General features: G+C 46.8%; 1 protein-coding gene across 1 annotated transcript in view; it reads right to left on the bottom strand.

Moving 5' to 3' along the window:
- The window catches only part of SLC2A9 (solute carrier family 2 member 9), a 183,170-nt gene that overhangs the window by 151,432 nt on the left and 16,435 nt on the right, over window positions 1-15,303 (bottom strand). Inside the window, 1 exon segment of the mRNA XM_060012810.1 lies at window positions 6,327-6,487. Within this exon segment, the coding sequence (XP_059868793.1) occupies window positions 6,327-6,487 (161 nt within the window).

Raw genomic sequence — 15,303 nt, 5'->3', positions numbered from 1 at the left:
ACCTGAGCAACTGTGCCTATGTAATAAAGCTTCCATAAAAACACAAAAGGACAGAGTTTGAAGAGCTTCCAGGTTGATGAACATGTACAGATTTGGAGAGAGTGGTGCACTCAGAGAGAGCATGGACGCTCCGAGCCCTTTAGCAAATTAATCAAACTGGAAGGGGGGGTCATTGGAACCTCTGACTTACAGCCATTGGGTCAGAAGCACAGCGGACAACCTGGACTTGCAATTAGCATCTGAAGTTGGGGCGGGGGCAGTCTTGTGAGACTGAACCCTTAACCTGAAACCCGAGGCAGGGGGTCGTTGGAACATCTAACCTATAGCCAGTTGGTCAGAAACACAGGTGACAACCTGGGCTTGTGACTGGCGGATGAACTGGTGGAGGGGGCAGTCTTGTAGGACTGAGCCCTCAGTCTTGTAATCTGATGCCATCTCTAGGTAGATGGTGTCAGAATGGAGGTGAATTATAGGACACCCAGCTGGTGTCCGGAGAATTGCTTGATGGTGTGTGGGAACTCCCTCCCCACCACACATGTTGGGAATTGGGGTTCAGAACCCAAAATACTGATGAATTGGATAGAGGTGGAGAGAAAGAGAGGAGCCAATGATGACTCCCAGGGCTTTGGTCTGAGCTCCTGCACTAGATGTGATGATATATTTTGTGCTATGCAGGGGATGTTAAAATCACATTCAAGTCTGATTTGAAACATTTGCAGATTGGGCTGCACACCCTCTAAGCAAGTTCATCATATTAATATATTCCTTCCCAAATAACCCCCAGCATGACAGTGTCCCAGTGAGGATAGAAACCTTATTTGCAGATAATTCACAAAGCTGACTCACTCAGGTTCAGAGAAGGGGATTTTAATCAATTGTGTTTCCATATTTTTCCCAGGCATGACATGCAGCAGAACAAGGGGGGCCAGCACCATGCCGTTTCTGAGAGCAGAACTCCAGCGCCCCCTGGGAACCCCACCGCGGACACCGGCTTCACTGTTTCGAGCTTCTCCAGTGGTGAAGAATCTCCCCAGTGCAGCCCAGATCATCAGCTCTTGGCAGAAGAGGTCAAATTCAAGGAAGAGCAATAGGATAATGAGGAGATTGAAGCCCATATCCTTGAGAAATGGCCAAAGGGACTGGGGACATTTAGCGTAGTCAAGAGAAAGCTCAGGGAAAGTGTGAGAGCTGCCTTCCACTATGTTATGCTTTAACAGGATAGAAAGCCCAGAGATAAACCCACGCACATATGGTCACCTTCTCTTTGACAAAGGAGACAAGAATATACAATGGAGAAAAGACAGCCTCTTCAATAAGTGGTGCTGGGAAAACTGGACAGCTACATGTAGAAGAATGAAATTAGAACACTCCTTAACACCATACACAAAAATAAACTCAAAATAGATTAAAGACCTAAATGTAAGGCCAGACACTGTAAAACTCTTAGAGGAAAACATAGGCAGAACACTACATGACATAAATCACAGCAAGATCCTTTTTGATCTACTTCCTAGAGAAATGGAAATAAAAACAAAAATAAACAAATGGGACCTAAGGAAACTTAAAAGCTTTTGCACAGCAAAGAAAACCATAAACAAGACAAAAAGACAACCCTCAGAATGGGAAAAAATATTTGCAAATGAAGCAACTGACAAAGGATTAATCTCCAAAATATACAAGCAGCTCGTGCAGCTGAATATCAAAAAAAAAAAAAAAAACAACCCAATCCAAAAATGGGCAGAAAACCTAAATAGACATTTCTCCAAAGAAGATACACAGATTGCCAGCAAACACATGAAAGAATGCTCAACATCACTAATCATTAGAGAATTGCAAATCAAAACTACAATGAGATATCATCTCACACCGGTCAGAATGGCCATCATCAAAACATCTACAAACAATAAATGCTGGAGAGGGTGTGGAGAAAAGGGAACCCTCTTGCACTGTTGGTGGGAATGTAAATTCATACAGCCACTATGGAGAACAGTATGGAGGTTCCTTAAAAAACTAAAAATAGAACTACCATACGACCCAGCAATCCCACTACTGGGCATATACCCTGAGAAAACCGTAATTCAAAAGGAGTCATGTACCAAAATGATCATTGCAGCTCTATTTACAATAGCCAGGACATGGAAGCAACCTAAGTGTCCATCAACAGATGAATGGATAAAGAAGATGTGGCACATATATACAATGGAATATTACTCAGCCATAAAAAGAAACGAAATTGAGTTATTTGTAGTGAGGTGGATGGACCTAAAATCTGTCATACAAAGTCAAGTAAGTCAGAAAGAGAAAAACAAATTCCGTATGCTAACACATATGTATGGAATCTAAAAAAAAAGAAAACTGGTCACGAAGAACCTAGGGCAAGACGGGAATAAAGACACAGACCTACTAGAGAATGGACTTGAGGATATGGGGAGGGGGAAGGGTAAGCTGTGACAAAGTGAGAGAGTGGCATGGACATATACACACTACCAAACGTAAAATAGATAGCTAGTGGGAAGCAGCCGCGTAGCACAGGGAGATCAGCTCGGTGCTTTGTGACCATCTAGAGGGGTGGGATAGGGAGGGTGGGAGGGAGGGAGAAACAAGAGGGAGGAGATATGGGGACACATGTATATGTATAACTGATTCACTTTGTTATAGAGCAGAAACTAACACACCATTGTAAAGGAGCAATTATACTCCAATAAAGATGTTAAAAAAAAAAAAAAAGAAGGAACAAACCATGGCTTGCTGGAGAATCTGACTGAGGATCTGATTTCAAAGTCCGTGTGAGTTTCCCTATGGGTTCCCACATATTTTCTGTGCTCCACTCTGGAGGGAAGACCTAGATCCAATGATATGTGAAAGAGGCCAATGTGAGTGCATCTGAAGGGACATTTGCATCATCGGCTCTGTCAGGTGATGGACCGACGCCTCTCAGGAAGCACTGATGATGAGGACGATGGGATGATGAAGATGCTAGTGAACCTAAGTTGGATGCCGGCTCTACGTCAGTGGCTGAGATGAATGCTCTACGTCCGTCATCCCATTTAACGTTCACTACCATCCTCCAACGTGGCTATGACTTTATCTTCACTTTACTGTGAACTAAGTGAAGCCCAGAGAGTTCAAGGAACTCATCCAGGGCCCCACGAGCTGTGAGCATCAGAGCCCAGGTCTACAGCCGGGCCTGTAGCCAGGGTCTGTGCACCCACATGGTCACCGTCCAGTCTCACGAGGGAGGAGGGTTCTGTCACTAAAGCCGGGTAAGCAGAGGATAGGTGACCCCAAATGAGGGGCAGGGAGTCAATCAGAATTCTTTTTGGCTCAGAATTTTCCAGGCTAGAGACTCCAAGAGACAAGGAACCTGCATCCCTGAGACCACATAACGGGGGTGGCTCAGCTCCAGAGACGGTTTCAGGTCCCTTATGCTCCCCTGTCCTCATTCCTCTCCTAAATCACAGATGAGCCATATGCCTCAGCCAGGATCAGTCCCATTGCTGGACCTGCTGTGACCAGGACCACCTGACTCCAAGGACGCCCAGCTCCACCCAAACTTCCCTCCAAGTCACTCATCTGGGCCCCTTTCTTTGGATCCCATCCTAGCCTTAGACATTGAGCCAGCCTCCTCTTCCTCTGGGACAGCCACCATCAGAGACAAAAAACGAGGCATCAGGATGCAGTTTCCATCCACACCACATCATGGGAAGAGTGCAGCCTTGTGGTCTAACAGACCTGTGTCTGAATCAGGTCAACCCCATTCTTTGTCACCATGGGCAAGTTGCTGGGCCTCTCAGGGCCTCTGGTTTACAATAATACAGAGAGTTGTAAGAAGTAAATGATGTACCATATGTCAAGGACTGGTCTATAGCTGGAGGTGAATACATGGGAGCCAACTTCTTTAATTTTTGCTCCTTTTCTCCCCTACAGAGTTACTATTCAAGCTGAGACTCAATTCAACTTTTATACTTATAATGATGAAAAAAGGAACTGGCACCTGCTTGGGGTATGACAACCAAAGCCCTTTGATCCATCTCTCTCTGCATCCTAGGACTCCTCCATCACTTAGAAATTTAGTACTTTTCAAATACATTTTCTCTTTTGCTTTCCTTCTGTTTTGTTTTGCCGCCATGTTATTGAGGATGGTAAAGCCATTGATCACCTTCATTTCACACGCAGGAAAAGCGCTGGCTGAGAGGTGAGAGGTGGCAAAGTCCCATGTCACACACTTGGCAAGTTGGGGAGTCAGGACTTGCTGGTCCACGACATCCGATTCCAGTGCTCCTTTTCCTGTACCAGCTGCTGGGCTTCAGAGCTTTCTTTTGGGGCAGGCTTGGGGCATAAGTGCCCACGGCCAGATATAAGGTAGGAATGTGTCACAGGCAATAGTGTCTGGGGCCAGGGGTCACTCCATCTACTGCAACAGGCAAGAGGACTTGGGGCCACAGGCTTAGCGACAGTGCCTTGGAGACCCTGGCCAGTGGTGCCAGTCTGGGCGCCAGCTGGTCACTTATCTGTTGTCAAATAGTCAAGGATGTTCCAAGACCAGTGCCAGCAGGACACAATGATCTCCTTGGCAAGTGGAAAGATCATGGTGCGTGGCCGACGTGTGTTGGGTCCTACCTGAGCTCAGGCACTGTGTGAACTGGCTGAGTTTGGCCAGATGCTCTGACCTTGCTCAGTTCCCATTCTCCATCGATAGACCCCACGGAGTCGAATGAATTAAACAAGAGGGTGTGTGTGAGTGCCTGAAACATTGGGGGACCTCAGAAAACGGCAGCCCTGACTCTACTCCACGACCGTTGTACCTCCTGTGTACTGAGTTCTCGTTAGCTACTGCCCTGGAAGCGCCCCTGGGGACACAGAGAATGTCGGCACCTCCTCTACCTCACTGGGGTACCACAGGCCTTTATGAGCATCACATGTTTTCAGACGGCCTCCTGCCCCAGCCTATGGAAAGGCTGCTCTGAACATCATCGGTTCTAATTTGGGGATGTGAGGCCGAGTGTAAAGGAGTGGGCAGCACCATTATTAACACTGTTTTTGAAGCCCCAAGGCCGGGGGGGATTTTCTGGGGTCTGATGAATCTCTTTGCTAATTCAGGTCAGTACAATATGGAGATCTGTGGAGTCCCTACTGTGTATGGGTGTCAAGGTGATGATGAGTAAATAATATGGTAGATAATAATAGCTTCTCTTTATTGAGCTACTGCTAATGGACCATTCCCCCTCCATTAATTTTCTTTAGCCCTTATAGCATCTCCTGCAGAGTAGCAACTACTGACTCCATTCTATAGATGACAGAACTGAGGTTCAAATACATTAACTGACTTGGCCAAGCCCACACAGCCAGGATGTAGAAGACTCATGATTCAAGTTCACACACGGTTGCTCTAGAGACTACTCTTTCCATTAACACCTCAATGTCCCCCAGGAAGTTGCTATGAGAAAGGACGTAGAGAAAATGTTTTGGGGGAATTTATTGATAACTCAGTCTTATACGAGAGAAGATTAGCCAGGGTCTGTGCACCCACATGGTCACCGTCCAGTCTCACGAGGGAGGAGTGTTCTGTCACTAAAGCCGGGTAATAAAAATGAGGAATAAAAATAAATTTAAAAATAAATGAGGAATGAAGCTCAGAGGTAAATTGGATCTGAGTAGAGGGGGCGAGGATTGGGAATTTCAACACGAAATTGATACTCACCACAGCCCTGTTTGTAATGGAAAGGATTTGAAACCACCTGAATGTCTCTCAATAGGGAACTGGTTAAATAAGTTATCATCCAGTCATACAACGGAAGACTGTCTAAGCAACTGATTTTTAAAAAGCAGTTCTATCGGTACATATGTGGAAGAATCTCTAAGACACTGTGCTGACTCTTCTCCATTTGCTCCTGTAAATGGATCCCTCCCCTCTCTCCCCGCTCTGCTCTGTGCCCTGGGAGCTGGTCCTCCTGAACCGCACCAAGACTCCTGAGTTTTCAGACTTCCACTTGGGTTTGACCAATGAGAGGTACCAGCAGCAGACTGGAGGGCAGGAGGAGAAAGGAGCCAGGGTATTTCTTCCTAGCTCCTCCTTGTTTGGACAGTAGGGTTCTGACATAGCCTGGTGCCTCTACAATCTCAGCGGCTGCCTGTCAGCCCATCACCCATGGATTCGCCTCTCCTTGGCCTCCGGTACCCTATTTCCGCTCCTTGCCCTTCTGGCGTTAAAATTTCTCCAGTTGGACTGAATGGAACTCTGTTGCCTGCTGGGATCCTGACTCTGATACCGACATATTTATGAACATTACAGAAGGGATCCCCAAACAGAGATGGCCCCCACTGACCTCCCAAGAACCTTTCCGATCAACTTCACCAGGAACGTCCCCACAAGTCCACCAATGGCGAATATGGACACGGTCACAGACCAGAGCAGAGTCAGAGTATCCAGGTCTATCCGATGTCCATGCCTTCTCTCCCACGACTCATTGTAAAAGGTCTTGATGTACTGAAAACAAACAACAAACCAAGTTATTCCTCCGTCCCATTCTGCTGTCCTCGAAGCCAGCCAGTTTATAAACAAAACAGCTTTTATGGAACATTGTCTTCATGCCAGGCACTTTGCTAAGCTCCCTCTGAGCTTTATTTCATTGAATCCTTCTAACACATTTTGTGGATGGGCCCTATATTTACATCCTTTTGCAGATAGGGAAACTGAGGCTCAGAGAGACAAGGTGACTTGCTCAGCTAAGTGGCAAATCTGGGAGTCAAACTCAGATCTGACTCTGAACTTAAGGGAACCGCACAGCAGAATCACCTCAGAAATGTGTTTAAAATGTACGTACTTAACATAAGAGAAAATATTTACCACCTAGATAGGTAAAGATTCAAGACACACAAAAACCCTAACCATAAAAGAAAAACAAAATGCTCATTTGGATTTCACCAAAATTAAAGTGCTGTGCTCTTTAGAAAACATCATGAAAAATGAAAAGACAAGCCACAGACTAAGCTAATATATCTGCAACCCATATAACTACAAAGGAGTTGTAGTCACAATATGTAAAGAGTTCTAATAAGTCAATAAGAAGACAACCCAATCAGAAATGAGTGAAAAACTTGAACAGACTCCAAAAAAAAAAAAAAATTCAAATCACCAGGAAGCTAATGACATGATGCTCAACATCATTAGTGAAAAGGGAAAAGCAAATTACAACCACAATGAGATGCCCACTTCACACTTACTAGACCCCCACTGCTGTCAATTCTGATTCAGTGGGTTTGGGATGGGACTGAGTGATTCTGATGTGCACCAAAGACTGAGGTCACAGCACTACACTCCCCAAGAGAGTTCCATGCTCAAGATGCTCATAGTTACCCATAGCTACCCAACAAGGACCCACAGACTTCTCCAATAAGTATGTATGGAGTATGACGTGGCAGAAGAAGCATAGGGTCCGGTCACACAGACCTGGGCTTGAATCCCAGCACCATGATTTGCTAATGATTTAAACCAATGCTGGACCTTGGCTTCTTCATCTGCAAGATGGGAAAGATGACACTGATGTCTCAGGGCTGTTGTGAAGGTCATATGAGAACCTGGAGCGGTGCCCAGTACTTGTGTGGAGCTCACACAATCCCCAGATCGGTTAACAGGTCTGGTAAGAGTAAGTAGTGACCAGCAGTGTGTACTTTCGTACATTGATGGTGGGAGTTTAATTTGTACAGTCATCTTGGAAAACAGTTTGGCGTTATCTAGTAAAGTTGAAGATGATCCTAACCTACAACCCAGCAAATCCATTTCTAGAAAATTCCCCTTAGTTACCGAAGGGGATATTGGGGAGAGTGGGAGAGATAAATTAGGAGTTTGGGATTAACATTTACACAATACTATATATATAAAATAGATAAACAACAAGGACCTACTGTATAGCACAGGGAACTATACTCAGTGTCTTGTAATAACCTATAATGGAATAGAATCTGAAGAAGAATATATATATATATATGTATGCATAACTGAATCACTTTGCTATACACCTGACACTAGGACAATATAGTAAATTAACTATACTTTAAAAAATGGTAAAAACCAAACCAAAACAAAACAAAACAAAAAAACCTGGCACTCTCATAACTGGAAAAAAAACAAACAAACCCTCCTCTTTCCCATCTGCCCTAGGATACATCTATCCAAACATCCATGGTAGCATTGCTTATAACAATTCCACACAGAAAACAATCCAGATGCCCACTGACAGCAGAAGAGATAAACAGATTGTGGAATAGTTATAATATGAAACACTACAGCCACAAGCATGAATGAATTATAGCTACGTGCAAACATGCAAAATAAAGTCTCACAAAAAATAAGATTGAGTGAAAGAAGCCAGAAACAAAAGAATGCATACAGTGTGATTCCATACCTAACCTTCAAAAGTATGCAAAATTAAAAGGATTTGGGGGAATTATACAGAGATTATAAAACTACAGAGAGAAGCAGACAATTATTTCAAATGTCAGGTCAGTGGTCACCTCTGGGTGACGGTGGAAGAAATGATTGGAGAGGGGCATTTGCAGGACCTTCTATTCTCTATCTTTTACTCTTCTTTTTACGTAGGTGCTAGGTTTACAATCATTCTTTAAACTGTGTGTGTGTGTGTGTGTGTGTGTGTGTGTGTGCATTTTCTATATTCTTTAAGGATAATATGTTTCACCATTTAAAAACTTTGTTTAAATGGTGGAAGTGTTCTGGGCAGAGGGAAAAGCATGTACCAAGGCGGCTGAGGAAAGCTTGGGGTGTCCGTGAACAGAGAAGAGGCCAGTGGGGGTGAAGTGGGACAGTAAAGGAAGGAAGGGGCTGCATGGAGTTGAAGGGGCTGGAAAGGACAGGTTATGTGGGACCATAAGGTCCTGGTAATAAGTTTGCTTGTTATTTAGATTTTTGAGGAGGGGATGGAGTGGGAAACTATTGTAGGGTTTTAAGCAAGGGGAGGACATGGCATGGCTTTTATTTTCAGGAAGCCCGTCTGGCTTCAGAGTGCCAAGTGGATTAAACGGGGGGCTAGAGAGGAAGCCGGCACCCTGTTGGGAGGTTTTGCAGTCATCTAATGTCATGGTGGCCTGGACCAAGTGATGGAGATGAAAGAAGGGGATGAATTTGAAGTATGTTCTTTTCTTTTGCGGTACGCGGGCCTCTCACTGTTGTGACCTCTCCCGTTGCGGAGCACAGGCTCCAGAGGCACAGGCTCACCGGCCCAGCCGCTCCGCGGCATGTGGGATCTTCCCGGACCGGGGCACGAACCCATGTCCACTGCATCGGCAGGCGGACTCCCAACCACTGCGCCACCAGGGAAGCCCTGAAGTATGTTTTGAATGTAGAATGGACGGGACTAACTGAGTGATTGGCTTCAAGTCTGGGGAGAGAGGGTGTTGGTGATGGCAAAGGAGGAACGCAGCAGACTACCAGGTGTTTGGCTTAAGCAAATGGGCGGATGACAGGAGATGAAGAAGTGAGGGGTAGCACCCTCTCCCTGTGAGATATCTATTCTCCTCCCATTTTCTCTCTCCTTCTGATCCCGTAACTACCTTGCTTATAGTATGGAGTGAGGATAGGATATATTATCAACAACTAGAGCTCTTCCCAATGATGATGAAGTTTCCATGTGTTAATACACAAGACACTCTGATCTGCCATCACCCATTGATTCATTCAACAAACCTGTGCTGAGTACTGGGAACTGCGCTGCACACAGACGTAAACCAAACCCCGGATCTCAAAGAGCTCTAGTCCACTGGAGCTGGTAATGCATCGCATAATTTAAGGATGCTCTTGGCTCCAAGAAACAGGATATCCCAACTTGAAACAGCTAAGCAACATGGACATTCATTAGGACTATTTGTCTGGTGGCTCCGTGATGTGGTAAAGAATCCAGGTGCTTCCGTCTGCTAACCATAGTTTTGACCTTATCCTAAGGCTGCACCCACTCATAATGATAGGATGACTCCTAGTAGCAGTTTTGACCACATGCTTTCCCATTCATGTTTGACTAGAGAGAGTACTCCTGACCTCTCAGAGACCTCTTGATGCTAAGAAGAACTTTCCTAGAAGCCTCTAGTAAACCTCTCTTTAAATCTTGTCCACCCTGGTTGGGGCACAGGCCAACTACTAAGCCAATCGTTGGAGAGTGGGATGGGAACCATGAACTGGATCTCTGGTCCCGAATTCCATTTCTTTATCTTCTCCTCCTCACCTTATTAAATAGCACACCGTTCTCCAATTGCTCAGCTAAAAGTCATAACTTCATCCTTAACTCTGGCCCTTGATCCACACCCCTCAGCTAAGCCATCTGGACTCATCTCTGTCTGTTATGGGTTGACCTGTATCACCCCCAACAATTCATATGTTGAAGTCCTAGCCTCCAGCACCTCAGAAGGCGACCTGTTTGGAGATAGGGTCTTACAGAGGTAATCAAGTTAAAATGTACTTATAAAAATGATACGTTTGGACACAGAGACGTGCAAAGAGGGAAGAAGATGTGAAGAGACACAAGGAGAAGATGGCCATCTACAAGCCAAGGAGAGAGGCCTGGAACAGTCCTTCTTTCACAGGTCTTAGAAGGAACTGACCCTGCTGAAACCTCGATCTTGGACTTCTAGACTCCAGGACCGTGAGAGAATAAATTCCTGGTGTTTAAGCCCCCAAGTCTGCGGTACTTTGTTCTGGCCTCCCTTGCAAATTAATACACTGCCTTACCTTCAAAATACTTCTCACTTCTTTCGTCACTGAACCCAGCCCAAGCCATCATCCCTCTCCCTGGAGCTCCCATAACAGCCCACTATCGGGGACCCTCATCAAGTTGCCACGCCCAGCTTCTCTGAGTGGGTACTGTGCTCCCTGTCAGTCCCTGGACATGAACATTGAACCTTAGTTTTCAAGTACTCCAGTGGCCATCTGTCATCCTCCTGGCTGCCCAGCATCAGAAGCCCCCTTCTAATTTGGGAGAACTTGCTTCCTTTTCTGAGCCCTGCGGGAAACAGAGCCTGCTCATCTTTCAACCTCAATAGAGGTTGAAATTGTCAGACACACATGCTCTTCCCGGCATCCTCTGCAGCTAGGGAGTGGTCATGTGACTAAGGTTTGGCCAATCAGAGGCCTGGCTTCGCATGAAGCGCGGGAGGCCAAGAAGCGGGACTGAGAACTCTTTGGCAGCAAGGGCCTGCCAGGAGGATTGGGTTTGGGGCAGCAGCGGTGGCAGTGTCCTTTGCTAGCTGTGCAGGAGCGGCAGTGATGGCCACAGGACAGCCCCCCAGGGCCAGCTCTGGGATCCGGCTGCAGAGCTTTTAGGCCTGTCTCGCCAGTCCTCCCACCAATCTTGCGAGCCGCTCACTATTTTTTCAACGTCTTTTTTAGCTTCAATCAGACAAACGTTGTTGTTGCGTCCAACTCCTGAAACTCTACCAAAACACATAAATAATCCCATTTCATCCTCACAACCCTAGCAGTAGACACCCCGTTTACAGAGGAGGGAGCCAAGAGTAAGGTAACTTACCCACGGCCACAGGGCCAGTAAGTGGTAGAGGAGGATTTATGCAAAATCTGCCTGGCTTCAGAGCCTGAACACGGCAACCTACCAGTGACAACCCATCTCATGACAAAGGTGTGAAAACAGGGCAGCTAAATCCAACAGGACATTTATTGACTTAAAGATCCGTATTGGTTAGGGCCCTGTTACGGGCTAGACTCCCTGTCGGGTCCCGGAGAGTGTAAGGAGGACACCCCTCAAGGAGCATACAATAGGGCGGGAAACAGCATGGTTAGCGCTAAGCCAGATGGGTAGAGGAGCCACAGGTAGGCAGGCGGGTACAGGATGCCCCGAGGGCTACTTACAGGGTCCAGACCCTCCAGAGAATCTGGAGTGAGTATCCTGGACTTCCCAGGCCTCCTGCCCAATAATCAGCAGACCCCCATGCGTTGAAGTTCATTCTTGGATGTCACCTGGTCCCTACTGCCATCCCGCACGGATTCAAGCAACTGCAGCTTCATTGGAAGCAGTCTTGCTGATACCTGCTCTAGAGAGCCTTTTATTCCCACGCCTGCAGCAATGACCAGTTTCCTGAGTTAATGTACAGAAACTAAAAGGACGCTGTTTGGGAGGAAATGTTCTCTTTTCCTTTCCAGTCATTCAGGAGCCTGCTGGGGAAGGAGGCAGCTTTCATATCACATGCTGCTAGGCGCTGCTTTGGGAGTCTCTGCAGAGACTTCTTATTTCAATTTGGGGAAACTGGACAACACAAGCATCTGCAGAGGGCTGGAGAAGCCTGGAAGAGTAGCCCCCTGAGGAAACACGTCTCCGACAGTCCCCAAAAGCTGGTTTCAGAGCGATGGCTTTAGTGATGAAATGTTTGTCTTTGGGTGTGAATTTAGCAAAGGCCTAGATGAAAGGCAGCCCAAAAGTATATCTGAGAGCAGAAGCCGGGTGTTGGGGGTTGGTAAGCTAATTCACTGCAGGATTCATTCACTGGGTTGGAGATTCACGGAGCTGGTATATGTCAGCACTGACTTGTAGTGCCTTGTACAGAGTGGAGGCTGAAAGAAATGTTTGTGTCTTAAATTGAATTTCTGCTATGGGCCGGTCACCATATAATAATAAAAATAGGTAACCCATACATCATATTCACCACGTGTCACACACTATTTTAAGAACTGGACACATGTGAACTCATCCCCTCTGCAACCCTAGGAGCCAGGCAGTGTGTTCTGAGTTCTCTCTCGGGCAGCTGAGGAATCGGAAGCCACAGGGCTTTCCCAAGGTCCCACCATGGGCACGAGGCAGGGTCAGGACTCAAACTCAGGCAGCTGGACTCCAGAACCCATCTCTTAACCACGATTCTATTCCCATTCTTAGTATGGAAAACAGAAAGATGATCACATCTTTCTGGAGAGACTGAATTAGGGGAGAAGCGGGGACGTGGAATCAACATTGGTTGACTGCTAAGTATGTACTGGACATCTGCATACTTCCCTCGGCTCAGCCTTGCAGCCATCCTGTGACGTTTCATGAGAGCCAAGAACTCTGGAGTTGAGCCATGCATCTGAAAGCTACACAGAAATCCGGTGGGACTGCACACCCCGCTCATGCTCACAGCGTCGGCGCCCTGGCTTCAGAGCCTCCTCTTCCCGGCCGCACTGCCACATCACACTCCTCAGTCCCTTGCGTCTGGGGGGAAGGGAGGGTCATAGGACTACTGCTCACCAAAAGTGTGTGAGTAGATGGTCACCTCCATCGAGGATTAAGGGTTCGTGTGCCTTCTCCTCACCCACTCCCTTTCCCTGCAGGCTAGTCGTTCACAGAGAGCCCAGCAGAAACCTCTGAAGCCCTGAGGAATGGGGGAAGGCACTCAGCAGAAGAAGCCTGGGCCCCTGTGCGGCTGCATGGAGCAGAGCAGCCCTGCTCACCTGCTTTGGGCGGTGACGTGGATGAGAAATAAACTCTCATTGTGTTCGGCCACTGAGATTTAGGGGCTGCTTGTTATAGCAGCTGGTTTACTCAAACACAATGACCCCCAAGCCCATGACAATGACCATGACATGAGGCTTCAGGAAAGAGGGAAGATTTAGGGCAAAGTCATGAAGGGTGGGCAGGTTTGGAGATAGGGGCCTTCGACTAGAAATTTCCTTTTATATTTGGGGGAAATTGTAAGTCTCCATTTGAAACAAATGTTCTGCAATAAAATATAGTTTGAAGATCAGTGTGCTAGCTAATCTCTAGGCCCACTTTGGGCCATCTCACTCATGGAGTCCACATTTTACACTTCCATTGGGCCTACTTCCGAGAAACCCATTCTTGTGTCTTTCTATCTGGATTTACATACCTACCTCCTTACCACCAGGGGCCTGGGTTCCCACCCTGTCTTCTAGAGACGAGTTCTGCCGTCCCTGCCTTCAAGGAGCTCAACGACAAGAGCCGAATAAGCATGCACTTACAACATGGAGTGGAAAGAGCTGGGGCGTTGGGAAGCTGAGAAGGGCTGCAGCCACTCAGCCACGAGATCAGGTACGCAAGAAAGGCGGAGTCAGGGGGGTGGTGGGTAGGCTTGGGTCAGATGATGGTAGACAAAAATTCTCAAAGGTGGAGAAGCTGATGGCATAGATGATGACATAGAGAAGCGATAAATGAGTCAGTGGGGTTGGAGGGTGGCCCAGCAGCTGGAGAAAGTTTGGAGAACAAGGCAGGGGCTGGTCGGAACTTGACTGCCAGGCTAAGGGGTCCGCACTTCATCCTGTGGCCGTTGAGGAGCGATTGGAGGATTTGTTCATGGAATCGAGGTTCTGCTTTGTGTGTCAGAACATTCACTGTAGGTGCAGTGTGAGGCTATTTCAGAAAGTTTCGCCTGGAGGTGGCTGGGCCAGGCAGGAGGCTCCTGGATTGATAAGACGTGATGAGTCTAATAGAAATGTTTGATGAACTCATCAAGGAGAATTTATATTATGACTAGTAGTGATTAGAGTCCAAACTGCAAAGAAAGTCATAGAGGCCACGTGATTAAAGGAAAGGAGACCCAACAAAGAGCTGAGAATCTTGGGGTCGAGACTTGCTTGCACTGCTGAGTCCTGTGACCTCTAGCAAGTGGCTCTGCCTCTGAGGGCCGGGTTTCCAGTGGTTAAGGACCCTGGAATCCATTTTATTCAACTCTCAGCTCGGCTTCTTTTCTGCTGGGTGACCTTGAGTAAGTTACTCAACCTCTCTGTGCTTCAGGCCCCTCAGCTGTGAAATCATTTTCCTCCCTAAAGAGTTACCGTGAGGATTTAATGTGAGGATGAACACAAAGGACGGCGCTGGGTCCACAAGAAGCACACAATACAAATCAGAAGCTGGGGTGGCTGGTGGTGATGTTCATATCATTATTTCTATTAGACTTGTTTATTTCTCAGGTCTATGAAGCCACGAGTAATTGACCACTATCTCCCCAGCCAACAACACGGGGGCCAAGCTTCTGGCACCAAATTGAACCATGCAATTCCCAGCCAGGAGGACTGGCATAGAACACCTCCAAAGGATGACAGGAAATGGCCAGACAATGGGAGGCACATTACCTTGTAGGCTGTTTTACAATGTTAATGTTCCTTCCTGATTCGCAGAGCCTGTCATGAACCCATCTCAGGTTTTTCTCAGGAGTGTTATAATAATAGTCATAAATAGAACCCTTCTGTGGATGGACCAGAGTATACACACCATTGCATAAGAGAACAAGTCATGCCCGTAACTCCTTAGGGATTTGGAGAGACAGTCCGCACCACTGAACACACTGGCGCAGGGAGGA

This window comes from Delphinus delphis, chromosome 5 (assembly GCF_949987515.2).
Source record: "Delphinus delphis chromosome 5, mDelDel1.2, whole genome shotgun sequence".
In the NCBI taxonomy this organism is placed as follows: Eukaryota; Metazoa; Chordata; class Mammalia; order Artiodactyla; family Delphinidae; genus Delphinus; species Delphinus delphis.
The sequence above is the reverse complement of the archived record's forward strand: the minus strand, read 5'-3'. Positions and strand labels throughout refer to the sequence as shown.